The sequence below is a fragment of the Sus scrofa genome, chromosome 15 (genome assembly GCF_054392235.1).
Source record: "Sus scrofa isolate SSC_HxYL_T2T_F1_AM1 chromosome 15, Sscrofa_HxYL_maternal_Yorkshire_Landrace_v2.0, whole genome shotgun sequence".
NCBI classification, from domain to species: domain Eukaryota; kingdom Metazoa; phylum Chordata; class Mammalia; order Artiodactyla; family Suidae; genus Sus; species Sus scrofa.
In genome coordinates this window covers 147,813,376-147,835,011 of record NC_139397.1, presented here as the reverse complement: position 1 = coordinate 147,835,011, position 21,636 = coordinate 147,813,376, and the positions used below count along the sequence as shown (strand labels likewise).

The window sequence follows — 21,636 nt, the reverse complement described above, 5'->3', positions numbered from 1 at the left end:
GGCTCTGACGCCATCAGAGCTCAGGCCCGGGGGCCAGCTGAGAGCCTGGGTTCATTTCCAAGTGCTCCCAGCTGGCCCTTGTAAACGCCCCGGCTGCTCTCGCTGCACCTGGAACCTACGCTTATGCCTGGCTCAACAGGTGCCATGGAGCGGGGTGGCAGGGGTCTGGTGGTACTGCTGGCAGAGGGCCCTGGCTTTGACTGCTGTTACTCGGTTCACCTGTCTGAGCCTCAATTTCCTCATCTGCAAAGTGGGGCGACAAAAGGACCTGTGCTTCAGGTTGTCGTGAGGATGAAATGTGACAGGCAGACAACTGCTCGGACTCGGCAAGGCCGGTGTCCACGACCCACTTTCCTTCCTGCGTGGATGGTGGCAGGGCCTGCCTGCGGGAGGGTCCCTTCTGCACCCCGAGGGACGCTACCTGAGAGGTGCCAGAGGACTCCCCCTCCCCCCACAGCGCCGGCACTGCCCGAGGCCCTGGCGGGGCTGGTTAGACCGCAGAGCTGCAGGGCGAGGGCCTCCTGCAGATGCAGAGGGAGAAGGGTGTTTTAAAAAGGAACCTCCAGCAAGTGGCCGTTCCCTGCTTGCTAGGAAAACTGGCACATTCAGCAACATCTCAGAGCCTGGGGGGGCAGGGGGTTGATGGTGGCAGAGAAGCCCAAAGAGGTGAGGACACAGCTGAGGGCCGAGTAGGGGAGAGGAGAGGCTCCTGCTGGGGGTGATGTGACTTCCTCTGCTCCCAGGGCCCCCAGGACACCTTCTGGGTGAGCCCCAAATCCTTTCCTGAGTGAACCCCCCTTTATTCATGGTTCCCCAAACAACGGCTTCCTCAAAAAGCCTGAAGCCTGGCACAGGATGGGTCACCTCTTGCCACTCCTGCTCCTTCAGGAGGCTCTCCAAACTGGGCATCTTTGACCAACACCTGAACTGACTGAGCTGCCTTTTAACACACCCACCACCACGGAGCCCTGAGCCGCCGCCTCCGCTCCTCAAAGCGCCCGGTCCCGCTCTCTTGGCCTCTGGATCCCCAAGGAAGCCATGGCCCCACGGGTCACGGGTAGCCAAGGTGTGTGATCAGGCCCCAGGCCGGCTCTGAGGACTCCAGCCCTGCAGAACCTGAACTCCAAGGTCGAGCAGGTCCACCATGGGCCTCAGCTGGACCCACCAACACACTTGGGTACATGCAAGGCAGGTCACTCCATCCCAGAGGTGGGCTGCTGGCACAGACCCAAGCCAGCGTCCCCTCCTCCCAGCTGCACCTCCATCACCTCCAGGCCTGGAGGGAGAGGCCCGGCCAGGGCTGAGGGGCAGGGGTGGGCGCACAGGCAGGGCCGGGTACTCACAGCACGCAGAGCGCGTATGCCCGGGAGATGGACTCGCTGGCACGCACGAGGAAGCTCCCGTCCTTGCCCGTCCTGGAAAGCAGCTCCTCGGCCTTGGAGCGGGTGATGTTGCCATGGTTCCAGCAGGGGACCATGGTGGCGTGGGCCTCCGGGGCCACGCAGGCGGCCACCCCACAGGACCCACAGAGCCAAGGGGAGCTGAGGGCCCTGCACCGTGACCCGCCGTCGCTCCTCTCTCGGTCGCCCCAGCTGCTGCCACCAGCTCACTGAGCGACTTCCTGTTTCAGGCACTCAGCGAGGGAGAGGAAGCGAGCTGCAGAGAACTTCCTCATTGCAGAGCCCAAGCAAGAGCGGTCCTCCACCTTCCCACCCTGCCCGCCCACTGCGGGCCGCCCCCTCCCCCTCCCGCCCCCGCTCTCTCTTTCAATGGACCTGGGTCCCCAGAGGCGCAAATGTCAGCTCAAGTCCTCCTGGGGGAACTGTCAGCTCCTCTGGCCACAGGCGGTTGGTGGCCGGCTTCTGAAGGAGCATGGCCAAAGCGGCCATTCTGGGTCCAGTCCCGATGCCCACGTGGGGTGGCCACGCCCTGGACAGATGCCCCAGCCTGCTGCCCTACCCCAGAGCGGCTCAACTCCCCGTGGGCTCCCTCCAGAAACCCATGGAAGAGAGGCTCGCAGGGCAGAGCATCTCAACTGGAACTAGGGCCCAGTCCAGGGCTGCACGAAATTGAGGGGGAGGGGTACAGCCGAGCCCCCTGCCCATATCGGAGACTCATGACCAGCCAGGCACCATTCAACCTTGGGCCCTGGAGGACCTTGGATGACACCACCCCAGGGTGCCGAGGGCCCAGGTGACAGCTCTGGGACACATTTATGCTCATTCCCCCGGCCATGGCAACCCTTCTCCACGGCAGTGATTCTGACCCCTGCAGCCCGGCCTAGAGACACGCAGAGGGAGTGTGGAGTGCTCGAGACATGGCTTTTTTTTTTTTTTTTTTTTTTTTTTTGGCTTTTTAGGGTCAGACCTATGATATATAGAAGTTCCCAGGCTCTGGGTCAAATCAGAGCTATAGCCGCTGGTCTACGCCACAGCCACAGCAACGCCAGATCTGAGCTGAGGCTATGACCTACACTGCAGCTCAAAACCAGATCCTTAACCCACTGAGCGAGGCCAGGGATCAAACCCTCATCCTCATGGATGCCAGTTGGGTTATTACCACTGATCTCTAACAGGAACTTTGAGACATGGAAGTTTTATGGGGTGAACGCAGGCCGGGTTTTCACCCCTGGGTCTTTCTGGAACACTCAGCAAACACACCCATCCCCATGGGGCAAGCTGGCCACCTGGCAACATGACGTTCCTTCCTGGGTCCCACATCTCAACAGCCTTGGAGGTGGCCAGGCATGGCTGGCTTTGCCCACAGCTCAAAGGGGAGCTGCCTTCTCAAAGATGAGGGGCCACCATCCAGGACCAGCAAGACCTGAGGGCTCTAAAGTGGACAACCCCTTTGGACCATAGATGGGGTGCCCTCAGCCCCTGGGTCAGCCCCACCAGAATGAGGGGCAGGTGCTGATCTATTTGCACAAGGCCCCCAACCCGCGCTCAGGCCTCAGCCCCCAGACATGACAAGAGAAACACATCTGGGGGCCTGGGCCAGGCAAGCTTCCATTCGAATCTAGCTCCTCTGCATCTGAGCTGCTGGAGCTGGTTAGCTTTCTTCTCCCTCTCCGCCTCGGGCTCCTCTTCTCTGCCTTCTGGAGAGAAGCCCCTAGAGGAGGCTCACATGTGACAGGTAAATCCCCCCCCACCCCTCCCACCTGCGGCAGCATAAACAACAGTTGATTCTGAATCTCATCCAGGCGGACCAAACCCTGGACCCTCACCCCCCATCCCAGGAGGAGTCGTGGGGAGAGGGTGAGCGAGGTGGTTAACTCAGGCCTGAGGTTGGGAAATTCTGCCCATTAAGGAGACCACAGGGGTGGGCTCCTTCCAGGGTGGGTGCACCTCAGGGGTCCCCTGCAGCACGAGGGCAGCATGGCCCTCAGGACCTCGCTGGCTCCAAATTTCCTGGTCGTCACACTCACCTCTCCAAACCAGTTCCTGCCAAGTCTCTCTGAGCATCCTCTGCCCACCACTGTCCCCTCCCCCAGCTCCTCCCACCGAACCCAGGGACTAAACCCCCAAGCCTTCAGCAAACACACGTCAAGTCACCCTGGCCCTGCCCTGAGCTAGATATGGGAACCCGTGGAGACAAGAGCTGCCCTCCCAAAGCCAGCTCAGCCCTGGGAGGCTGATCCCTGCAGCAACCTCTGGTGGAGTTTGCTCCTTCCCTGACTCCCAGCTCAACTCAAAACCAAATAGACCCTCTCCTTAAGAGAATGGCTTGGAGTTCCCTCTGTGGCTCAGAGGATTGTGAACCTGATTAGAATCCATGAGGATGTGGGTTCAACCCCTGCCCTCACTCAGTGAGTTAAGGATCTGGCATTACCATGAGCTGGGGTGTAGGTCCCAGGCACAGCTCAGGTCCTGTGTTGCTGTGGCTGTGGCTATGGCTGGCAGCTGCAGCTCTGATAAGCCCCTAGCCTGGGAATTTCCATATGCCACAGGTCACAGGTGCCGCTCTAAAAAGCAAAAAAAAAAAAAAAAAAAAAAAAGAAAGAAAGGAAAAAAGACAGAGAGAGAGACCTGCTTGTCAGATGCTCCCACCATAGGCTTTACAGCATTCTCCTCCTTTTCCTTACGACCTCCACCGGCTTCCTTCCTACGTGTGCCCTGAAGCTCCCAGGTCACTCCAGGATCTATCCGGAGGATTCATGCACAATCCTGGCCATTTCATCCCCAGAGACCCTCTACCACGTCCCAGACCCTTCCCCTTATAACTGTCTCCCGCCATCCCTCTCCAGCTCCCCGCCCTCCCTTCCACACCTCTATTCCCGCTGAGTCCCACTCGGAAGAGTGAGGGTGCAGTGGGACCGTCCTGGCCATTTCACTCGTGTGACTTCTTTTTTTTTTGAAACATACATAACACTTACCAAACACACACACAACACATAGATGGCATACGTTTCCCTAATTTTTAAGGTCCATCCCATCTTCACTTCCTCCCCAACCCAAGTTCCTAAGCCATCTGACAGGGTCGACCTCCTGGTCTCCCTGCCCTGCTGCCCGTGACATTCAGGAACTCTAACATCTAGGTCAGAGCCACCCTTATGGGGAATGGGGCTTCAGTAAATCTTTTAAATAATTTCCATATAAACAATTTAATTAAAACTTGTATTTTAAAATTGAGGACAGAGTGGTTTATCAATGAAGGTTTGGAACAATGGACAGAGAGGATGACCGTGTTCAATCAGCACACTTTGCGACATCTGCGTCTTCTCTTCCTATGCAGGTCCTGTTTTTTCTCATCGAATGCACCATTCCTGGCTGATTTTGTCTCTTGTACAGCAAGATGATGGCAGCAGTGCAGCTATTATTCACCATGTGGTGGCACTTCAGATCCTGAGACAACATAGATCTTTTGCATCTGCATTTATGAATCCCGTTCATCAACCACTGGAAGTGTCGTTATGTGGGACACTGCTTCTTCCATCATGCTGTCTGTGAATAGTGGCTTCCAGTGACTCCCTCTGAGGTTGTTTCTTTGCTTTGTTGATGTCCCCAAATGAATATCTTACCCAGAGCGTGCCAGGAAATGTGCATGAGAGAGGAGGCAAGATGGCAGGATGGGAAGACCCTGAACCCACCTCCTCCTATGAACACGCCAAAACACCTTGTTACAGAGCAGCTCCCTTTCTCCCAGCATGACTGAAAGAGTAGCAGAAGGGATGTTCCACAACTAGAGACATAAAGAAGGGACCACAATGAGGCAAGTAGGAAAGGCAGAGATGCAGTACAGTCAAGACCCCACACCCCCAGGTTGGCAACCCACAAATGGGAAAAATACCATAATCACAGAGACCTTCCCCAAGGAGCAAGGGGTCGGAGCCTCACATCAGGCTCTCCAGCCCAGGGGTCTTGCAGTGGGATGGCAAGCCCCCAGGATGTCTGGTTTTGAAAACCAGCAGGGCTCATGTCCAGGACAGCCTTGGGGTTATGGGAAATATAGACTCTGCTCTTAAAGGGTGTACACAAATTCTTATATATTCCAAGGCCTGCAGAAGTGATGGTTTGAAAGGATCCTGAGTCAGACCCATTTGCTGACCTTGGAGAGACTCTCAGAGAAGCAGGAGGCAACTGGGACTCCCCCTGGGACAGAGGGAGCAGCCTCTTGGGAAGCTTCTTCTACTTCAATAACACTAGCACTGGAAAATGCTATTTTGGAGTCCTCCCTCTAGCATATTAGTGCTGGGACCCAGCCCTGCCACCAGAGGGCTGGCACCAGACCTGCATTTCCCTGGGCTCTGCAGACAGTTGCCTGGGGACTAGCCCTGCCCTCCAGCGAGCTTGTACAAGGCCCCAGTGCACTCCATCCCCCTGGGCCACACCAACAGCCATATGGGGACCAAACCTCACCCACCAGTGGGCCAGCAGCAGCCACCCCCCACCACAGGCTGCACAGCCAACCACACAGAAACCCTACCCTGTACTCCAGTGGGTCCACAGCCATCACATAAGGCATGGCCTTGCAGCCAACTTCACCAGGGGGCAGCCCCACATACTAGCAAGCCCACAGTAGTTGGCCCCATCACAACAGAAGGGGGAAAGGACCCCATACAGGAGGCACTCCTAGAGCATATAGCTCTGGTGACCAAAGGGGAGTGTGTTGCTGGGATCCCATAGGACATCTCTTAAATAAGCCTACTTCTCCAAGATTTGGAAATGTATCTGACCTACTAATACACAGAAATGAACACAGGAAATGGGGGGGAATGAGACAGAAGAATATGTGCCAAATGAAGGAACAAGACATAACCTTAGAAAAAGAACTAAATGAAGTGGATATAAGCAATCTATCCTAGAAAGGGTTCAGGTAATGATTATAAAGATGCTACCAAACTCAGAATGGATGAACACACTGAGAATTTCAACAAAGAGTTAGAAAATATAAAAAAAGAACCAAACAGAACTACAGAACACAATAACTAAAATTAAAACCCACCAAAAGGAATCAAAGGTACATTAGATGATATAGAGGAAGAGATCAGTGATCTGGAAGACAGAGTAGTGGAAATCATCTGAGCTGAACAGAAAAAAAAAATTAAAAATGAGAATAGTTTAAGAGACCTCTAGGACAACAACAAGCATACTAACACTTGTACTGCTATAAGGGTTCCAGAAAGAGAAGAGAGAGAGAAAGTGTTGGAGGACATATTTGAAGAAATAACAGCTAAAAATGCCCCTCACCTGGGGAAGAAAACAGACATTCAGGTTCAGGAAGCACAGAGCGTCCCTAGTAAAATGGACCCAAAGAGGTCTATGCTAAGGCACATTATAATTAAAATCTCAAAAATTAAAGATAAAGAGGGAATCTTTTTTTTTTTTTTCTTTTTTTTCGGGCCATATTTGTGGCATGTGGAGGTTCCCAGGCTATGGGTCAAACTGGAGGTGCAGCTGCTGGTCTATACCAGAGCCACAACACTGCAGGATCTGAGCCGTGTCTGCAACCTACACCACAGCTCATGGAAATGTCAGATCCTTAACCCACTGAGCAAGGCCAGGTTAACATTGGATTCTTATTCAGATGAGAAGGAGAGATCAAGAGTTTTATAGATAAGCAGAAGCTAAAAGAGTCCAGCACCACTAAACTGGTTTTATAAGAAAGGTCCAAAGGTCTACTCTAAGCAGGAAAGAAAAGGCCACAACTAGCAATATGAAAATTATGAAAGGAAAAGTCTCATTAGTAAAGGCAAATATACCGTAAAGCTGTAGGTCACCCCCTTATAAAGCTAGTGGGAATATTAAAAGACAAAAGTTAGTAAAATCACCTATATCCACAAAACAAAAAGGTGTAAAATATGATATCAAGAACATTAAACTTGGAGGAAGTTCCTGCTGTGGCTCAGCAGTACAAACCCGACTAATATCCACAAGGATGAGGGTTTGATCCCTGGCCTTGCTCAATGGGTGAAATGATCCAGCGTTGCTGTGAGCTGTGGTGTAGGTTGTAGATATGGCTCATATCCGGTGTTGCTGTGGCTGTGGCTGTGGCCAGCGGCTACAGCTCTGATTCGACCCCAGCCTGGGAACTTCCATATACCATGGGTACAGCCCTAAAAAACAAAACAAAACAAAACAAACAAAACAAAACAAAAAAAAAAACCCATTACATCTGGGATAGGGAGAACAAAAAGGGTGGTTAGAATGCATTCAAACTTAAGAGCTCATCAATTTAAAATAATTTTAATTAATTAATTAATGGTAACTGCAAATGAAACCTATAATAGATACACACACACAAAAAAGAGAAAGGAATCCAGACATAACACTTAAAGATAGTCATCAAACCACAAGAGAGCAAAAGATGAAAAAAGGGGAAAACAAGAATTACAAAAACAAGCCCCAAGCAATTAACAAAATGTCAATAAGTACATAGCTATCAATGGTTACTTAAAATGTAAACAGACTAAATGATTCAATTGAAAGGCACAGAGTAGCCAAATGGATATAAAAATAAGACTCATATATGCTGCCTACAAGAGAATCACTTCAGATCCAAAGACATACACAGGCTGAAAATGAAGGGGTAGAAAAAGACATTCCATATAAGTGGAAATGAAAAGAAATCCAGGGTAATAATACTTATATTAGACAAAATATACTTTAAAACAAAGACTGTAACAGAGACAAAGGAGGGCATTACATAATAATCAATGGATTATTATTCCTTCCTCCAAAAAGAAAATACAACAATTGTAAATATATATGTTCCCAATATAGGAGCATCTACATGCAAAAAGCAAATATTAACAGGCATAAAGGGAGGTATTGATGGTTCCCTGCAACAGTAGGGGACTTTAACAGCCACTTACATCAATGGAGAGATCATCCAGACAGAAAATCAATAAGGAAACACTGGCTTTAAATGACACACTAGACCCAAATGGACTTAACAGATACATATAGAATATTTCATCCAAAAGCAGCAGAATATACATTCTTTCAAGTACACATGGAACATTCTCCAGGCTGGATCACATGCTTGGTCATAAAAGAAGTCTCAGTAAATTTAAAAAGATTTAGGTGGAACGAAACACCTTTTCTGATCACAATTCCGTGAGGAGAGAAATCAATTACAAGAAAAGAAATGCAAACAACACAAACACATGGAGGCTAGACAACATGCTACGAAACAACCAATGGATCATTCAAAAAATCAAAGAAGAAATTTAAACAATACATGGACACAGGTGCAAATGAAAACACAATGATCCAAAATCTCTGGGATTTAGCAAAAGCTGTTCTAAGAGGGAAGTTCGTAGTGATACAAACCTACCTCAGGAAATAAGAAAAATCTCAAACAACCTAACCTTACTCCCAAAGGAATTAGAAAAAGAAGAACAAACAAAATCCAAAGTTAGTAGAAGGAAATAAACAATAAATAAAGATTAGAGCATAAATAAATGAAATAGAGACTAAAAAAAAAAAAAAAAAAGAAAAGAAAAAAGAAAAAGATCAATGAAACCAAGAGCTGGTTCTCCAAAAATATAAAGAAAATGATATTTCCATAGCCACATGCATCAAGAAGAAAGAGAGGGCCCAAAGAAATGAAATTAGAAATGAAAAAGGAGAAGTTACAACTGACACCACAGAAAAACAAAGCATCATGAACTCGCTGTGAACAACTATCTGCCAATAAAATGGACAATGTAGAAGAAATGGACGAATTCCTAGAAATGTACAATCTCCCAAAACCAAACCAGGAAAAAATAGAAAACATGAACAGACCAATTACCAATAATGAATTTGAATCAGTAAAACAAACAAAAAAACTCCCCCAAACCAAAAGTCCAGGACCAGATGGCTTCACAGCTGAAGTCTATGAAAAATTTAGACAATACTTAACACCTATCCTTCTCAAATTGTTCCAAAACATTGCAGAGGAAGGAATGCTTCCGAACTCATTCTACGAGGCCGTCATCACCCTGACACTCAAACCAGACAAAATTATAATAAAAAAGAGACTTATAGGCCAATATCACTGATGAACATAGATGCAAGAATCCTTCACAAAGTGTTAGCAAACAGAATTCGACACTACAAGAAAAGGATCAAATACCACGGTCCAGCGGGATGTATCCCAGGGCTACAAGGATGGTACAGTATCTGCAGATCAGTCCATGTGAGACAGCGCTCATGTAAACATTCTGCTTCTGAAACTTCTCATGGGGACAGGGGACAGGGACCGGCCAGAACCAAGGAGAGGAGCAACGATCCCATTGTACCATCAAGCTACTTGTCTAGGGGTCCTTCCACCTTGGACAAGAAGCAGAGTGGGTTTCAGGGTCAGAGAAGGGGCCAAACGGGAAGAGGAACCACAGGTCTCAGGTGTAGGGATGAGGGGGCAGGGAGAAGGCAGAGGTGCAGGGTCACTTCACACATGGTGGGACAATATTTCTAAGTACTAATCACCTTGCTTCCCTTCCCCTCCTGTGTTCATCCAAGCCCTCACTGTATCCCAAGTCCCCCAGCTGGGCAGAAGAGGTGTCACCCATTGATTCCTATGGGAAGACAGTCAGGGAGGGAAAGTGGTTACCCACTGAGTCCCCAAAAGCAAAGGTGGCTGTGACAGTCAATTTTAAGTGTCCGTGTGGCTGGGCCACATTGTTTGACCAGATATTTGGTCAACCATTATTCTAGGTGTCTCTGTGAAGATATTCTTAGATGGGATTAGCCCTTCAATCAGACTCCGAGTAAAGCAGATTACATTCCCACCATGGGTGGGCCAGATCGAATCAGTTGAGGACTTTTAACAGAAAAAGTCAGAGGTTTCCCAAAGAAGAGGGAATTCAGTCAGCAGGCTGCCTTCAGACTCAAACCGCAGCATCAACCTCCCTGGGTCCCCCACCTGCCCACCCTGCAGGTTTTGGACTTGCCAGCCTCCACAGTCATGCAAGCCAATTCCCTAATAGAAATCTCTATCTACACGCATCCCATTGGCACTGTTTCTCTGGGGAACGCTAATACAGAAGGAAATACTTGACTATGACGTTTGAAAGCTGCTCACTTAGCTGTGTAATCAGGAGAGAATTTCCCTTCCCCCAGACCTGATAAAAAGGCATCTTGGGGGTGGCCGGTGGGGGTGGGGTATTGGGAGGAATCCCATCATGGCTCAGTGGTTAACTTAACGACCTCAATTAGTATTTATGAGGATGTGGGTTCGATCCCTGGCCTCGCTCAGTGGGTTAAGGATCTGGTTTGTCATGAAGGTCGCAGACGCAGCTTGGATCCCACGTTGCTGTGGCTGTGGTGTAGGGGGGCAGCTGTAGCTCTGATTGGACCCCTAGCCTGGGAACCTCCATATGCTGCAGGTGTGGCCCTAAATGAAAAAAAAAAAAAAAAAAAAAGGCTTCTTGGGCTGGAGAAGGGGATGGAGTGGCCACTCACAGAGAACCAGGTAGGACCAGGAGGCTTGGGGCTCCTGTGATCGGGCGCCATTGCTCCCAGCGCCACAGGCCCAGGGCAAGCATGTCAGACCGTCCCCCTCCCAGAAGGACTGACCCCCACCTCTGTCCTGAGAACTTACTCCCTGCCCCCCACCGCTGGCCCCTCCTAAACAAAAACCAAGGACGACTATTGTTGCGGGCCATGTTCCCCAACCCTCTGCTGGGAGGGAGGGATGGCTTCCGTCAGCCCCATCTCCTGTTTTCCCTCCCCAGCTGCCTCGGAGCCCCCTCAGGATGCCTGCCCCCGCCTGCCTTCACACAACCAGGCTGGGCTCCACTTCTGCCACCCGCATCTTTGAGTTGACCTTTCCAGATCCTCTCCCCAGACCCCTGCAGACACAAATTTGGTTCAACAGTCCTTTGAATGCTTGGCTGGGCTTCTCACAGGTCCCTAAGCCTCAAGCCTCCTGAAGCTGGAAGGTGACGCCTCGGCACTGCCCACCTGCTTTTCCTCCAGGTCTCTGAAAACTGTTTTCAGGTCTGGAGTATAAATCAGGCACCGAACTACACACTTAGGAGCAAGGCCAGGGCCTGAATCTCAAAGAACTAGCGTCTGAAGTGTGTCTGTGGCTTTAGGTAACATGCCTGGGGAGCAGGTGTTGTCAGGCCAGCGGGTCTCCGGGTGGCCCTCCTGACCAGAGCCTGGGGGGCAGAGCCTCCATGGGCTCCAACTGCCCGCTGACATCAAGGACATTCGCCTTTGGTTTATCAACTCTGGTTTGGAAGAGGGCAGGATTCTATAAAAGTGCTTCTTGTCTGAGACCAAAAATAAGCTCAGCGGATCAGGTTCTGAGCCTTGTGACTCACCGCCACCAGGGGGAGCCGCCAACACCGGCCTCGTCCATGAGCTCACACGTGACCTTCCATCCCGGGTTGTCACTTTGCAAGAGCCTCCAACTTACATGTTCCCATAGTAACGATGTCAACAGGGATGGAGGCAGTTTCCCCAGGGGTTCGAGGGCCCACGGAGTCCATGAACTGTGCTCCCAGATGTCCCGTGAGCACCAAAGGCCTGGCACCAAAGCTCCTCTCCTTTCACCAAAGATGCCAGAAAATCCAACAGGGCCAAACCGCCCCTAGGAGAACCAGGCTCAACTTTGGGAAGAACTGGGTAAGGGGCAGGCGGTCACGTCCACAAACATAACTCGTGCCTTTCGCCAAGATTGTTAAGGACACCAGACAATATTCATAATTCCACAGTAAGTAAAACAAACAAACATACAAAAAACCTCAGGAAACCGATGCGAGAGACCGCCTGCAATGATGGAAAGAGCTTTATCTTAGGAAACCACCCAGTAGGAAGAGTGCAGAGTTAGGAGGCATAGCCACGAGCAAGTCTCTCCCTCCCTTCTGCTTTTCCAGACATTCTCCACGACCACGTACTACTTTTATGATAATAAAAGTTAAATAAATAAAAAGACAACCCTGGTTCCAGACGTGTGTGTGAAATCCCTCGGGACAGCTGGGCTTTATGCGGATGCCTGGGTTGCAGTCCAGGCAACACCTCCCCCGGGCGCCTCCCTCAGATCTGGGGGAATCGTGAGGAAGAAACGGGCTTCTTTCATTGAGGTAATATGTGCACTGAGCAGAAGTCACGGCACAATGCAAAGGAAGTTCTCCCGCCAGCACAGACCTTCCACACGTTGCTCCGGGCAGGCCTCTTGTGTGTTTTTGCAAAACTTTCTACACACATGCAAGCATATTCTTTTTACCCTGTTGTACGTCTTGCTCTTGTCCCTTAACGATGTTTCTGAACATTTCATGGAGTATTTTTTGTATCCACCATGTTCTTATTTATTTTTTTTTAGGGCCGCACCTGCGACACATGGAAGTTCCCAGGCTAGGGGTCAAATCCGAGCAGCAGATGCCCCCCCACACCACAGCCACAGCATTGAGGTATCACAGCCGCATCTGTGATCTACACCACAGCTCAAGGCAACTCCGGATCCTTAGCCCACTGAGCAAGGCCAGGGATCGAACCCGTGTCCTCATGGATTCTAGTCGGGTTTGTTACTGCTAAGCCACACCAGGAACTCCATCTACCACGTGCTTGTTACAGCCAGCCTACTACCCCGGAACCTCAGCACAGTGCATGGTACCAAGCACCTGTTGGCGGACACTTAGATGGTTGACAGTGTTTGCTGGCAGAAACCACGTGACAACGTGCACACTGGCCATCCATTTGTCTTTGGGCTCTGAGCAGTCAGGCATCTACAAGATAAATCCCTAGGGGAGCAAGTTCAGGGTAAGGGTCTGGTGAGTGTCTGGAGTTTCCAAGTCCTGGATGCCTTCATCAGGTCAAAAGGTCAGACTCCATCCAGGCTGAGACTAAGTCACACATCCCTAGTGGCCTACTGGCATCATTTTAGAGAACTTTCCTAGCAATGCTGACTCCATTTTTATTTTCCTTTCTTGGCCTCAGAGGCCCCAGCAGCCTTGCTCCATGCCCACACCTCATGTGCAAAGCCAGGCAGCGATCACCCCAAGGTAACCCAGTTACCAAAGCAACTCCCCTCCCCTCCCCGAGGCTCTCTGCCCCCAGGGTCAGATTTGCCAAACTCTGGAGACACCAACTCTGGCTCTTAGATGGGAGTACACCTGCCTCACCTACCTGGCTGTCCTGCCGCCACTGATGTGTCCTGGGGTGGCCCTGGCGCCCAGACCTCTGTGCATGTCCCAAGCCTGAATCATAACAACCCGTTGGCAGAGCCTGTTACCGCATTTCCTAAATGCATTTTCTGCCAACAGTCACTTACTTTCTGTGGGATTACGTGTCAGCTCCTTCCCAGCTCGGGTTCTGTTCCACTTCCTCTCTGCCTCGACAGCCAGCGGTGCTCTTAACGGAGGCACCAAACCAAAACCAAAACCACCCTGTGGTTCCAGCTTTGTTCCCATCAGAATCTTCTGCCGGTGTCCTCCTGTGAGCTGCCCCTGGTCTCGGGAAGCCCTGGCTTTTTCTGACGACATCCTTGCGCATCCATCAACTCCTAAAACTGCATGAAAGTCACCTCTGAGACGCCCCTCCGCCTGGAGCTTCCTTCCCTGCCCCCCCCCACCCCAGCACGCCTTTCCCGACTGCACCAGACTTCCAGGCTGCCAGAAGCCCAGGCTTTTTCTGACACTCTTGCCAAACAGCATCCCTCCTCTTGAAGCCCCGGAGCCTGCACAGCTTTGCCTGCTCTTGCTCAGAGGGTTTCCTACCACAACGTGCATTGTTTTATATGCACCTCTCTCACCCCCTCCTTAATTTTCACCTCCCGAGCATCCACATTTGCCGTAGTCATCCCTCGGGGCTGCAGCATCCCATCCACACTGCCCGGTGGCAGGTGTCTTAGCACGAGGCTTCCACCACAATACAGCATGGGCTGGGGCTTCAACACTAGACATTCGTTTTTCTCTCAGTTCTGGAGGCTGGAAGCCCAAGATGAGGGTACAGACGGCCGTCTTTTCACGGTGTCCTGACATGGCCTTTCTTCACCACCTGTATATGGAGAGAAAGACAGAGACAGAGACAGAGAGAGGCAGGGAGAGGTGTCTCTCTTCCTCCTACAAGGGCCACCGGTCCAATAGGATTAGGACCCCGTGCTTATGAACGCACGCGATCGTTCTGTAAACTGAGGTGTAGGCGATATACAAGATTATATACGTGTCAGGTGTTACAACGTGATAATTCACCATTTTTAAAGGTTATACTCCATTTATGGGTTTTATAATATATTGGCTATATTTCCTAGGCTGTACAATATACCCTTGCAGCTTAGTTATCGTATGTGTGATTGCTCACACTTCCTCATCCCTCACCCCCGGCTTGGCCCCCTCCCCTTCCCGTTACCCACTGGCAACCACTGGTATGTTCTCTACATCTGTGAGTCCGCTTCTTTTGTGTTTTATTAACTCGTTTTTCGTATTTTTTAGATTCCATATGTAAGTAATATCATACAGTATTTGCCTCTGTCTGACATTTCACGAAGCATAATATCCTCCAAATCCACCCATGTTATTGCAGATAGTAAATTTTCATTCTTTTTATGGTTGAGTAGCATTCCAGTATGTGTGTGTAAATACACACACACACACACACACACACACACACACTATACCTTCTTTATCTGTTCATCTGTTGATAGACTCTTATGTTGCCTCCATATCTTGGCAATTGTAAATAATGCTATTATGAATATTGGGGCGCATGTAGCTTTTCAAACTAATGTCCCTTTTTTTTCATATATATACCCGGGAGTGGAATTGTGAACTCATGTAATCTTTTTTTTAGAGTATGGTTGATTTAGTGTTGTGTCAATTTCTGCTGTACAGCATAGTGACCCAGTCACACACACACACACACACACACACACACACACACATACACATTCTTTTTCTCATGCTATCTTCCGTCATGTTCTGTCCCAAGAGATTGGATAGAGTTCCCTGTGCTGTACAGCAGGACCTCATTGCTTATCCATTCTAAATGTAATAGTTTGCATCTGCTAACCCCAAACTCCCAGTCCATCCCACTGCCCCCCCTCCCTACCTCCACTGGCAACCATAAATCTGTTCTCTATGTCTGTGAACGTGTTTCTGTTCTGTAGAAAGGTTCATTTGACCATATTTTAGATTTCACATGTAAGTGATATCATATTGGGATTTGTCTTTCCCTTTCTGACATGTTTCACTCAGTATGAGACTTTCTAGTTGCATCCACGTTGCTGTAAATGGCATTTTTTAGTTCTTTTAAAAACAATCTTTTTCTTTTTTCTTTTTAGGGCCTCATCTGCAGCACATGGAGGTTCCCAGGCTAGGGGGAGAATTGGAGCTGCTGCTGCTGATTTTTGCCTGAGCCACATCGGCAACCTACAATGCAGCTCATGGCAACACTGGATCCTTGAACCCACTGAACAGGGCCAGGGATCGAACCCACATCCTCATGGATACTAGTCGGATTCTTAACCCACTGAGCCACAATGGGAACTCCCAAAACTCATTTAATCTTCATCACCTCCTAAAAACCCCATCTCCAAATATAGTCCCATCAGGAGTCGGGGGTAGGAGGTGGGGGTCAGGGCTTCAATGTATGAATTTGGAGAGGAGACAATTCAGTCCACAGAAGTACCCACTAAACACCTGCTGAATTACAGCAGCAGCCAGTGGACATCTTTCTACCTGAAACTACGTGTAAGGCACTATGCTGAGCTCTCGGCACGAACCTCACTTGGTCGGTCTTCATGATGCCCCGTGAGGGAGGTCCCATCCTTATCTCCATGTTATTGGCAGAGAAACTGAGACCCAGAGAGGTTAAATAATCCAGCTGCAAGTCAGTGGCAGATCTGAGATTCTAGCTCATGTTTGTTTAATATCTTAACCACTGTGCAGGTGACTTTGATTTAGATGGGCCTGAAATTCACTGGATAGCCAGTGAATGCTTGAGTCCCACCTTATCTGAATTTTCTAACTTTATACCAAAAATCCGTTCTCCATGGGCATCTAGATTACTGTCACCAAACCACCCAGTCTTCCAAGCTAGGATCCAAGTGACAGCTGCATCCCCGCCCACATCACTGAGCCGTAGAAACTTCTGGAATCCACTCCCTCCAATGCGGTTCCCTCCCAACCCCTGGCCCTGGCTTTATTCCACTCCTGCACAGTTTGTCCCTGGACTTTCCAAGAGGACCCACACTAGCCCACCCTCCCTCAGGCTCCTTCCCACACCACCCACACCGTTCACTCTGTCCCTGCATTTTACCCAGGGCTCTCCCTCTAGAAGGCAAACCCGGGCCTGCCTTTCCTCCAGGAGAAGTCCCCTGATACCTCCCCTCTAACACAGGAGGAAGTACAAGCTCTCTAGCAGGTCTCACCAAGCCCTTCAATGTCCACGGCTCGCCCACCTTTCCTGGTCATTATCACCCTCTCCCACACTCACTCCAGCTCTGATGGGACCGAATTGGGACCTCACATGTGTCTGTTCATTCTTTCACTCATTCACTTAACAAATGTTGACTGAGACCCTGACATGTGCCCAGACACTGCCCTGGACCCCAGGGCACAAACCCTCTGCCCTCCTGGAGCGTGCACTCAATGCTGGGACTTGTTCTGTGCTGTGACACGTCCACAGCGTAATTCCTCCCCAGCCAAGTAAGAAAAGGGCAGACTGGGGAACTTGACCTCCCGGCTCGGCCGCTTACCAGCTGGTCAAATCAGTTAAGAGTCTTCATCTTCCTCTGCCTCAGTTTCTCCCTCTATAAAATAGAGGTGATATCAGTGACCTGCCTCATGGGCAGGATTAAATGAGTGACCTGCCTGCAAAGGGCTTAGAATAACGCCAGGTGCAGTCAGACCTCGGTAGACATTCATTTTCATTTTGTTGCCCTCAGCTTAGGACCATATGGCAATACTCATTCTACGTACCTAATGGATAATGAGTATTCAATAAGTGATTTCTTGTTGGTTTAAAGAAGAAAAAAACATAAGTAGTTAGTGCATTGAAAGTGAGGTTCTCACTAAAAAGTGGTGGCCCTGGTGTAACAAAAACCACACTCAGAATGTCACTGCAATATCTTGAAGAAGGAAACCGCTTCATATGTGGGAGGAATGTGATTCCGATGGCAAGGGCCAGCTGAGTGTCCTCAGACCCAGAGCCTCCTTGGCATAAGGCAGGGCCTGATGGCTCAACCAACGGCCCTCTTGAGTGAAGGCAAAGGAAAGGCGTTGACAGTGGTCAGGATGCCACTTCCTTTTGCGGGGATCCTTGAACTTCTGGTTCCAGGTAGGGGTGAGGCTGGGGTAGCTGCAGGGGCTGAGAGAGTCCAAGGCAGGACTGTGTGACTTTGAGCAAGTTGCCTGCCTCCCCAGGCCTCTGCTCTGACTTCATCAGATGAACAAAGTTAGAACAGGTCATGTTCAGGGCCCTTCTGACCTCTGTGATTCTAGAACTTTCTGTATGTGCGTCTATTTCGGGTCTTGAACCAGATGACAAACCACATCAGGGAGAAAGCAGCGATCACGATTTAGGAAGTGAAGAACAAATGCTTAATGGGCTGTGTAAAAGTATAAAAGGAAAAAGCCATTTCAGGGCATGCGAAGCTCAGGATGGGAGCTGTGCTTTACCATGGACCAGCTACACATCTCGAGAGACTTTAACTGTTCATCTTGGACTCAAGACTTCCTTTCAGGGCATTCAGTTTACAGAAATAATCACCAATGAGGATGAAGATGTAGTTGCAACGGTGTTCAATGCAGTGTATTTATAACTGAAAAAAATCTAAGGAACTTCAATTTCTTACACACAAGGAATCAGTAAATAATTTGTAGGCTGTCTCTCTGATGTGTCATCTTTTGCAAGAAAATATAAGAGGAAATGCTTATTATATACCCTCAAGTGGGACTAAAAAGCATGAACTGGTAATGATTTTGCAGCATAATCTCAGTTTTGGAGGAAAAAAAATGAGAAGGTCGCAGATAAAAGACCAGAAGAAAAAGTGCCTCTGGCTAGTGGGATTATGGGTGGTTTTTTCCTGCTTCTTTGTACTTCTAAAGGTTTGGCAGCTACGACTTTGAAACCCTCCCTTAAAAACAGTACAAAAATGGAATTTGAAAAAGTAACACCTTGCCAAAAGTACAGTCAGCTTTCCCACCCCTTCTGGGAGCAGTGTGATTTAAGTATCACATTTAAATCCTGGATTCCTTCCTCTCGTCTTCACACGGCGGGGATAGGATGCGGGCGGCAGCGTGGACTGGGCACTGAATTCTCACGATGCAGCACAAGGGCCTTTGAGCACCAAGCGCTCCAGCTCCTCCCGGCTCTGCATGAATTGCCAACTTCTTAGGCTCTAGGCTGGCAAGTCCGTAGAGCCGGGCCAACATCCCAGGTCCGCCTCCTACCCTCTCCTGCGAGGTGATGCCAGGGAAGGCTGCATGGTGCCCAGGGGCTAAGGACACAGGCTCCGAGACGGGCCAAGCAGAACTCCGCGTCCCAGAGCCCAGACACTTGCCCCCTTTGAGCTTCTTAAATGTTCTGGAAGAGATGATGGAGGCAACTCAGAACAGGTGTGGCCCAGGGAGGTGGTGGTGGGGGGGTGATGTTCCCTGGCGGCTCAGTGGCTGAAGCATCCAGCATTGCTCTTGCTGTGGTGCCGTTGCTGCTGTGGTGTGGGTTCCATCCTATATGCGGGCGTGGCAGAAAAAAAATGTGGGAACATTGGCCTGGGCTCAGAAAACCCCGTCACGCTGCTGGCCCTGCTTCAGTCCAGCTGTGCGGTCCCGAGGAAGCCAATACAAGGAGCTGGTCCTGGGTGGGGAGGAGAGGTCTGGAGGGAAACTCTGCCTGAATGCATACATGTGCATGTGTGTGCATGTGTGTGCGGCTTCGGCATGATTAAACCCGCAGGGGAGGAAGCAGAATCTGCTGTGGCCATGAGGGACCTCGCCGAAAGATGAGTCTTGTGGCTTTTTCATTTATGGTCTTGACACATTGCAGGCGGTGCCCACTGTCAGGAGTCAGGCCGTCCAGGGGCCACCTTGGCTACGCTCATGTTCCTTGGTCTTCCTGCTCCGGGCACATGTGTTTGTTAGAGGAACAAAGGTGGTGCCCTTGCCCAGAGTGGAAGGGGGCAGCCCCTGGATAGAGGGGCCGTGCACACAAGGGCTGCAGAACTTCTCTGTACCAGTGGCTTCACAACTTCAGAATCTTGTCACAATTCCTTGTCAGCCTTTCTCTTAGGCGATGCCAATTAGAAATGTATATTTAAGCTCCAGAATGGCCAAGGAGGGACCAGAGTTACCTTCCAAGCGCCCACAGATGGATTTGTGACAGAGGAAGGGCGCTGGTTGAGCCAGGGTGGGGGTGGACCACAGCTAATAGAGGAGAGCATTGCTGTAAGGGACCAGAAGAAAACCAGTGGGCTGCAAACGCACCGGCCCCAAGGGACGATTCACTGAAATCCTGTGGACCTTTATTCCCGGCCCAGAGAACATCCTTTTGACCCAGTTAGACAGGTGTGCCCAGCAGTACCTTCTCCTCTGCAGGCAAAGAAAAAGCCTGGGCAACGAGGAGCTTTGCCAACCTCTGCTCCCATCATCAACCACCCTCATCACCCTCGCTGGGGTCCAGGTGTTAAATCCCACCAGCGCTATGTGTATCACCAAGCACACCAGGCGGCGAGGGGGGTCTCGCAGAACTGGGAGGAGCTTCCTGCCTCTTGAACAGGAAGATGTATAGAATCCAGCAGCTTGGGCTCTATACCAGGATTGCTCCAAGTGTGCAAACTTTCTGTAGCATCAGAATCCTCTGGAGGGCGTGTTAAAACACAGCCTGCTAAGCCCCGCCCCTGGGCTTTCAGATTCGGAAGGTCTGTAGGATTCCGTGGGATTCTGTGGCTCTCTCACAACCCCCCGGGTGATGCTGCTGCTCCCGGGCCCACAGCGTGGATGCCGCTGCTCTATGGGGCAGGTGGACTCCAAGGGCAACACTGGGGAAAGGTCGGAGACTAAGGTCCCGGGGGGCCAGCAGCCACCTGGACACTGGTCAGATCCGGGCTCCGTGGCCGTGGCTCCTCGAGGGGAGCACAGTGTGCTGTTGTTTCTCCTGGGGCTGCTAAAGCGTCCCCTCCTTGCATTCTTGACCTCGTCATTCCGTTTTATATTCTCCTTATCACCGACCTGCACAGAGGTGCATTCCTCTAAGTTGCTGATGTGTCTCTCACCCACTTTATCCCATGAGGTACAAGTTCTTGAGGACAGTGGCTCTGTCTTGTCACCGTTGAATCGCCAGCTCCCAGAATGACGTCTGGTCCACCACTGACACTCAATGCTCCTTTGCGTTATGGTGGCCTTAACCACCCCAGGAAAGCAAACTGAACTCCTGGCCCCTGGAGTGGCTGGTGTGGGAAAGGTGGCCTTGGCCATGTCACTGACCCTGATCCATTCCCAGTTCCCTTAGTGGGCCTGTTCTGCAAAGTCACGGCCATGTGTGTGGCCATAGGACAGTCTACAGCAATACTCCATCGTCACCCCCATGGGCCATCCGACGTCTGCACAGAACAAAGGGGGGGGGGAGTAAACAGGGACCTGATGGAAATGATGGCCCTGTCCTGGGGGTCCCCAACAGTGACGAGAGTACTGACCCCTCGGCAGAGGAGATTTCGGAGCTCTGGACTCTGGACAGCAGGGCATCTGGAGGCCTCCTTCGTCTTTGGGGAGGTTCTGGTCCTCAGCGAGCTGCCCCTTTTAGAGAGGCAGGGGCTGGAGGGATGGCTGCAGGAGGCAGCTGGCCTCCCCTGATCCGTCACGTGGGGCCAGTTGTTGGAGGACTGGCCACTAGTTGACCTTGAAGAGAAGGACCTGGATGGGGCCAAGGAGTCTTAGGTTAACAGTGAGCTCAGCCTTACATTCAATAGGCCAGATTGGGTCTTACCCTCCTGCCCACAGACAGCACCTCCTGGGACACGGCCCAGGTCCCTGTGGGCTGACGGGGGGGGGGGGGAGTGGAAGGTTGCCATGGTAACACAGGCCCTCTCCCCTCTCCCGGGATCAAGGAAGGTCTGGATTCCCTGGGACTGATGGGGGTTCTGCAACCTCAGGAAAGGTTGCTTGTGACATCCCAGGTGCTAGAGGTCAAACTGTCACTTTCCTTGGGCCATCAGGTGTCCGGACTGACCCAAGAAAGGAATTACACGAGGCCATGACAGAAATGATCC

General features: G+C 50.6%; 2 protein-coding genes across 3 annotated transcripts in view; both read right to left on the bottom strand.

Moving 5' to 3' along the window:
• The window catches only part of INPP5D (inositol polyphosphate-5-phosphatase D), a 125,406-nt gene extending 123,783 nt beyond the window's left edge, over positions 1 to 1,623 (bottom strand). Inside the window, exon 1 of the mRNA XM_021075030.2 lies at positions 1,344 to 1,623. Coding sequence (XP_020930689.1) covers positions 1,344 to 1,477 — 134 coding nt within the window. The 5' untranslated portion in view covers positions 1,478 to 1,623. The remainder of the gene's footprint in view (positions 1 to 1,343) is intronic.
• A 2,979-nt stretch (positions 1,624 to 4,602) lies between these two features.
• NEU2 (neuraminidase 2) overlaps positions 4,603 to 21,636 on the bottom strand; it is a 105,497-nt gene continuing 88,463 nt past the window's right edge. The window contains exons 6-10 of one of the 2 annotated variants that reach the window (XR_014830287.1): positions 21,064 to 21,280; positions 17,128 to 17,181; positions 14,203 to 14,429; positions 13,705 to 13,941; positions 4,603 to 5,181 (exon numbers count right to left, since the gene is read on the bottom strand). The gene's annotated coding sequence lies outside the window, so the exon portion shown is untranslated. Of the gene's footprint in view, positions 5,182 to 13,704; positions 13,942 to 14,202; positions 14,430 to 17,127; positions 21,281 to 21,636 lie in introns of both variants that reach the window. The other variant, XR_014830286.1, reaches the window with a different exon arrangement.